Source organism: Ammodytes marinus (assembly GCF_949987685.1).
Source record: "Ammodytes marinus genome assembly, chromosome: 7".
NCBI lineage: Eukaryota > Metazoa > Chordata > Actinopteri > Uranoscopiformes > Ammodytidae > Ammodytes > Ammodytes marinus.
In genome coordinates this window covers 27752871-27760802 of record NC_137211.1, presented here as the reverse complement: position 1 = coordinate 27760802, position 7932 = coordinate 27752871, and the positions used below count along the sequence as shown (strand labels likewise).

Sequence of the window (7932 nt, the reverse complement as noted above, 5' to 3'; positions counted from 1 at the left end):
AGAGCATAGCCCACCTCATTTAAACACACGTTTGACGTTTATCAAACTTAAACAACAATATATTTTATTTATTAATCGATAAATACCTTATGCCTAACTCTAATCAGAAGCTTCACTATCAAGCAACCAACCCTCCAAATACATTCTTATTTTTTCTTAGGGTTGTTGTTTGCATTTCAAAGTAAACTGGAGCAGGGTTATGAACTGTTACGAAAAGAGTAAAAAAAACATCATGTAACACTCACTGACTTGCCGCTTTTCCCCACTGCATCCTACGACGGCTCCTTGGGCAAAGGCTGCAAAGAGAAAAGAAAAAAAAGTAGAAGGTCAGCTTCATAGGAACAGAGGAGGCCAGCACTTCACTAAGGCCTTCTATTCAACTTTTCCCTCAGCACCATTCGGCCTTGGACGCAGAGCAGCATATGTCTGTTTAAAAGCACAGATGGCATGTCTTCCAATTATATCTTAGGCTAGCTAGACAATGTGAGCTGAAGGTTATTTTGTTCTCTCTTGGTTTTTTTATGACCTCTGAGGACACAGCTTTCTCTCTTTCCTCGACCAGAAAGCGATGGGCACCTCATCATCCACGTTAACGAGCGAGAGACCTTTTACTTTCTTCCATCACTGGCGTAACTTTGAATTTTTTCTTTTTATGGCATCAAGCTGTAGGGCAGGGTGATAAACAGTGTCCCACTTTGTTTTCTCCGTGAACCAGCCACTTCTCGCCTCCTGCATTTACCTTTGGGAGAACCAGTGGTGTGGAGAGGATACCTGAAAACCATACCTGAGTAAGAGTAGAGGTACCTTACAAGAACATGATGACTCTGTTAAAAAAAGTCACCTATTGCAAAACAACTTGTTTTTACTTTAGTAAAAGTACAAATACCAAACTACTTATTATCTATTTATTCATAATCATTAATTAATTGTTTGCTTGGTAAAAAAAAATCTAATTATTAAAAGGGAAAAGCAGCAAATCCTCAAATTTGAGATGATGGATCCATGACAGCATATTTTTCTCATCAAAATATTAAATAGCCAATACATTGGAATACATTTTTGTCAGTCAATTTATCGATTCATTGACTAATGTTTCATCTGTGCTTGAAGGCCTACATACTGTTGGGGAGTACACCATATTGTATTAACTCGTAAATCTTAATTGGTAACTAGTAACTTAAAGGTGCTCTAAGGAACTTTCAGTTTGTGTTCATTCTTGCACCCCCTTTGGACAAAAGCGGTAGTGTTTTTACCATGCCAGCTATAGTTCCTAAAAGTTCCTCGTAGCACCTTTAAGATATCAGATACATGTAGTGGAGTAAAAAGTTGAATATTTCCCACTGAATTATAGTGGAGTAGAAGTATAAAGGTTCATGTTGCAATTCAATATTCAGCCAATACTAGGGCCATCTACTACAGTAAGTAAATGTACTTAGTTATATAGGCCTATTCCACCTCTGGGGAGTACACATGATAACACATGCTGTTATCCCCTTGACCGGAGGAGGAAAACAGCTCCCTTTTGCGTTCTTAATTTTGGTGAATGAGCCACTTTTGTGTAGATAATGACTCGGCTAATCATAATCAGGAAGCTAATGGTGTGTTTAGCCAATCAGAGGAGGCCAGGCGAGACGGCGGTGTCTAGGGCAGCAGCGCATTGGCATTCCCACCAGCAGCTGCTCTGCTCTGTGCTGTGCTGTGCTGTGCAGTGCTGTGCCAGGCTATCTCTATCCAGACTTGGTATTCCGCTCCCCCTCCCCCCCAGTCTGCCGGCCTGTGATTTTAGCCCCGGCGCTGTCGAAGTAAATTCAGTCTGTGTGAAGAGGCGCTGATCCATCACACACCTATCCGCCAGCATGTCATCTAAATGCTAAGTACTTCCACTGCATCTTTAAATCAAAAACAAGAGACGAAATGAGTGCGGGGGGGGGGGGGAGGGGGCGAGCTGTTGCAAGGGATAACATCGTATAAGGGCACAATAGAAAAAGGCCAGAGCAAAGCCCTTAGCTTTTCTGATTACATTTATTATAGTAGGAGAGAGAGAAAGTGGGCCGCGAGGAATATGCACGAGGAACCCAGAGACCCATATGTTATCCCTTTAAAATGTACAAAGGAAAAGGAGAATGAATAGTTATTGATCAGTGTTGGGGGAAGCTACTTTGAAAGCTAATATTTGCAAACTACCAATGACTTCACACTGGAAAAAGTTCTACAGCAAGGCTATACCCTAAAGGCAGGAATCTACGTAGTAAAAGTAGTTCAAACTAGTTTGTAAATAGAGATTTCATTGTCAATGTATATGTGTTATGACATTTATAACAACATATAAAACAGAAAAGTCACATGCCATCAAAAAAAATGCTACTGAGTTTATTGCAGCAACTAATAAGTGCCAATTCTTTAAACGATAACAACATTGGCGGGTTCAATTGGATAAGCAAATGTAAGATTAAAATTAATTCCTCTCCTTTTATGGTCCAATTTTTTTTGCAGTTTTGGTAGTTAACTAGACAAACAAAAGGCAAAAGAAGTGATTTAACTACAGTACTTGAAACTCTAGGCAAATATGAATGTAGCTGAACTACCAGCAAGCAACATAGAGCTAAATAAACTACTGTTTTAATTACTTGGAGTTCACTTCTCCCCAGCAATGTTATTGATACGCCTTCCGCAGAGGTTCCTTCAAAGAAAAAAGCATTATGTCTGATTTCCCTCCAAAAGCCATCATGAATGTACCTGAATGTACAAGCCCCGCCTTCCCCCCTCCCACCCTGTCTCAGTCGGACTCTTTGCTATTGATCGGATGGATTCTTGAAGTGCTAGCAGAGTGCTGAGGCTGCAGTAGCGGCCGGCACTATTAACAGCTCTTACTAATTAAAAGGGTAACGAGGTGAGTTTGGCCCCCACAGAGACCAACAGTGCAATAGACCGAGACTGGGCTGCTTGCCTTCTGCCACGCACACACACACACACACACACACACACACACACACACACACACACACACACACACACACACACCGGTAAACACTGCTCACCACCCGCCTATGGTGTTTACAAGACAGCAAATCCAAGGACATTCAAGACATATTCATCTCCCGCTGGCACAATGGATGAGAGAGATTCACGGATAAGGAGAGAGGGAGAGAGGGAGGGAGAGAGAGAGAGAGAGAGGGATAATGGGGGTGTTGGTGCACACTAATAAGCGCTTTGCTAATTGCTAATGTTGCGGTGAAAAATGGACCTTGTCTCTGTGCTTGGGGGTCGCCACTCGCTACTGTTTCATCGTCACTTATAAACATTGATGAGCGCTGTGCACCAATGATGAAGTTTTTCCAGTTCAAATGAGTCCAGTGCCCAGCTTGGATCTTTGAGAGAGAGAGAGAGGGCCAGTTGAGGAGAATTAAATATTGTACATCAAATATTAAGCGATTCAATTAACTTCCTCCCCTTATCATCAAGGCAACATATTTGAGGTTCAAAGTTTTTTTCTTTATTTTTTTTTTCAAATTAAAGCCTCACTGCCTCACACTACACCAATAGCAATGCCCCAGCCCCAGGAAGCATTACAACTCCATAACCATTTAGCTATGTAGCCGAGGGGGGGAATCCACTGCAGGTATACAGCAAGAGAGCTTGTTCACTTCAATAGGCATGGGCCGAGAACCAGTTTCAAGGTATATACCGCGGTCTGAAAAAGTAAAGGCTTCAGAGCAGGTTTCAGAAAGGTTTTCAATTATATCAGAATATTCCTGTATCATAAGTTTTACTAAAGGAGAAATGTGTAGAAAGTGAGCATGCTTCTAAAAACCTTCATGAACCGCTCTCTTCAAAAGGACAGCTTTTATTTCAATTTTCTTTAGAATATTTCAATTATTTATTGTATTATGTTTTATCATACAAGTTTATTGAATGAATGAATGAATGATTTTATTTGACCATTTTGATATAAAAAATATGAATAGCACTCTGTCACACATTAAAATACATAAAATAGCCAGGGATAGACACAAAAAAGCCCGAAGGCTTATTTCCATTGTGGTCCCTGTACACAAAACATACACAAAATATACACATACATAAAAATCACACACACAACAATGACCCCCACTAAGGCAAGCCTAATTATTAATTAATGTTCGGAATATTCAGTAACACTTTACAATAAGGGTACATTAATGAACTGTTAGTTCATCTTTATTTAAATCTTAATAAACATTAACAAAGCATTAACTAACGCTAATTGTTGCTTAGTTGATGCTACATAACATAACATTAGTTAACCAAGCATAGTTAATGCTTAACCGAGTAGATTAACAGTTAGTTAATGCTTAATAGGCATTATGTACACATTAACTAACCGTTAATAGCGTTAACTAAGAATTTACTCACAGTTTATTAATGTACCCTTATTGTAAAGTGTTACCGAATATTCTTTATGTTGAAAATAAATAAAAAGTTTACGTTCGAACGGGGGGGAGGGAGGGGAGTATTGTTGTTTTTTACCCAGAGATTTCAAAATAAGACAATTGAGAGGCTATCATAGCATCAGGATACCGGCCCATGCCTACACTGCACATTTGGTAGCACTTCAAGCTGCAAAATTCTCACAACCACCACCAGCAACAGCCCACCCGGCGGCCTTTATGGAGCCAGGCGCGGTGCCATCACTGCAGTAACTGAAAATCTTTCCCCAGGGTCTCTCTCCCTAACAAGTGGACTCCGGGACAGGACTTTTTAGTTGCTTTCAACAGCTGGAGACTCATAAAGAGGGTTCCAGTCATTAACAGCCACTAGAACTACTGTTGTTATGAGGCTAACAAGCTACAGTCTCTATTCTGAAGACCCTGAGTGCCTCCACAGTATACAGGCCTGATGTCCAAAAGACCCACAGCTATCTGAGAGGAACTACACCAACATCAGTTACAAAGCATCTGCTGCTTTATTTTATGGGGGAGGCAGGGACATAAAACACTTATATATACTAATGTATACAGTATACATGTATTGTCCAAAATTCAGATCCTTTACTCAAATAAAAGCGTGAGTACCATGATAACAGTCTTTTAGATTACTAGAAGATATCTGCCATGAAAAATGAAACCTGCAGTGTTTTAGCTCTTTAAACACAACAGTGTCATACTAGAACATAATAAAAAAATGGCTGTGTGAAAGGATTTATTAAAAAAAACACATGTGTTAAAGATCCAAAGGGCACAACAATTATCAGAGTTTTGCAGTAGAACATAGTTCTCCAGTCCATATGCAGACTCCCTGCATTAAACACTGTGTTTAAATGTGGCCTATAGCTCTGCAGACAGGCATTGTGCACTATAAAAGACAAATGTCAGCTCAGAGCCTGACAATGACAGGTCTTCAAACAGGGGAGCAGGGTAAGGTCTGCTTAAAGTGCCAGTAGACTACATTCACTGAGGGTCTCACACAGAAAGGAGAGGAGGGCAACATACGCCTGGAAATGAAGGCCTACAAAACCTTGTCTGTTTGCGTCTGTATTTATCTACTATAGAACACTCTTTGTAAATGGCTATTATCTCAACATTCGTTTTTTTTCCTTCAGTATTCTCAACCAAAAATCTCAACTTTTAGAGCACTTATTACTAGTCTTTCATTCTTATCACTATTCTAAAGGATATTACAGAAGGATTTGTGCATATGTTGTTATTTGTTTGATTTATGAAAAATGTTGTCCTGGAAAAAACATGTCTATAAATGCATATTTAAGACCCGTGCATAGTATTTTTTGATTTTGAAAATGAAAAAAAAAGGCTGTATCCAAATTCCGTTCTGTAGAAACTTTTGACACTAATATGTTGTAAAAATGGAATTAAGATTTCTAACTCTGGCTGTACCCAACTTCTATGTTTAATTTTTAAAGAGATGCAAATGAAAGCATAATTAGTTCGATATTGGTACAAATATATAACATTTAATACACAAAGTTAATTGTTTTCATGTTAGTAACCAACTGCCGAAGTTTCATGATGATATCCATAAGCTAAAAATGTTACACTATTCACCTGCAATGTCCCTCCTTAATAGATGATGGTACAAAAGAGAGGAAAGAAAAACAACAAAAAACAAGTTGTTTCTTTCACACACTCTGTGAATGAAAACCAAAGGAAACATTAGATACCGTTAATGTAATCCTGAAGCTCCAGGCAGTATGCGTGTACCATAACACAACACAGCCTTTGATAACGCTAATGCAACCAGGGAATGGAAATGGAAAGGTGGGCTTGATTTAGCCATTTCTCTCTTTTCCCCGCGTCCTCCATCCATCTTACATATTTCAATATATTTTCCGCATCAGTCCACACTCGCTATCTTCCCCTCAAGACGGACGATCATGCCACGGCATCCGACAAACAGATGAGTTCAAACCAAGACAGTACATTTTTCTTTTCCTGCTTGATGAATAGAACGGCTGTAAATGAAAGTGAAATAAAGAGCATATTTGCTTATCTAGCATAACCCCTATGTAATCGGAGCATGTTTGGGCCCGGGCACATGTGTTGTCACCAACGTCAGTCATGTTAATAAATGTACATCCAAAGACAGCCTGGCTACAGTAGGTTAACCCTGAGGGAAATCTGTAAGACACAATATGACAGAAGTACTGTCAGTTCACAGACAGGAATTATTTTGATGGCCAAGAGGCTGAGCCAGTAAAACACAAGCTGGACTTCAGCCCGTTTGTCTGATGTATATGTATCAATGAAAAGGGTAAGGTAGTGCATTCAAGACCTTAGATTTAAAATAATAGTGTCAGTTAATTGCAGACTTGAACCTCCCCGGGCACATGAATAAAACTCTCCTTCTGTCAACACAAACACTAGCTGAAATAGATGATATAATTGTTTGGCCGTGATTGTTGAAATGCACTCGCTGGTGCACGGAATGGAATAATTTCACCTTGCCAATAAAACTGAGAGCCAGCCAGCAGCATAATTTTGGGACACAGTGCACAGCATGCATATTTAATGTTTGAATATGCGTTGGCCTGGTTTTTCTCTAAATGCATTTTGAAGACGCAAACATTTCTCTAATGACCCTCCCAGTCCTGATTTACTCTCTAATATGTTCCCGCTGTATTAGAAGCCAGGCCATTTATAACACATGCGTTTACACAGGGCCCCATTTTAACTGCATGTATCCTTCAGAGCCTTGAGTGTCAAAAAGTAGCTATTTAAGAAACAACCTACTTTACTCCACTCATTATACATTGTATATAGGCTAAATGAATGCTGCTGGTCATAGCACAGCACCTAATGAAAAAAAAAGGGATTTCACTGTCATAGACCACCTCTGTCTAAAGATGGCATCCCACTGAGAATACATATTGGTTTACAAGAGGTTGAGAAGGCAGCTAGCCGTGTGACATATTCAAGAGTTGTAAAAGAACACAAAGAACCAATGAGTCACACGTGCTGTACACGCTAATGCCAAATGCAAATTAGGCTAGGAGCCAAAAGAGCACTAAAGGGACATCTTGAAAAACAGATTTTCTATTCTCAAGTGGGATGAGCTGTTTGAAATAAAGATCTGAAAGGGAAGTCGGTTTATAAAAATGAAATCCCAGTCGCAGATAAATGATGGGTGATGATGATAATCCACCAGAAGAATGTAGGCTTTAGAACCCACTTTTATTGTCTTTTAAAAAAATGTTCCTGTCAACGGACGGCCAACAGTGGCCACAGGTTGGCCACATTACTCAAACAGGAATAAAATAGGACACTTTTCAGCTGCAGATTACACATTAATTGCTCAGTATTGATAGCTTACAGGCTTTATAGATTCCACCTGACTGTTGTAACTTGTACCTCTGATTAAAAAACAACAAAGAAAGTGTAAAACTAAAGAGTTGAATTATAATGGGGAAAATGATGTCACCATAAAATTAGCTACTGGTCA

At 39.4% G+C, this 7932-nt stretch overlaps 1 protein-coding gene across 1 annotated transcript in view; it reads right to left on the bottom strand.

The window, feature by feature from the left end:
- Positions 1–272: 272 nt before the first annotated feature.
- tafa5l (TAFA chemokine like family member 5, like) overlaps positions 273–7932 on the bottom strand; it is a gene marked incomplete at its 3' end in the record, with an annotated part of 42384 nt that continues 34724 nt past the window's right edge. The window contains exon 4 of the mRNA XM_080031563.1: positions 273–296. Within this exon, the coding sequence (XP_079887689.1) occupies positions 273–296 (24 nt within the window). The remainder of the gene's footprint in view (positions 297–7932) is intronic.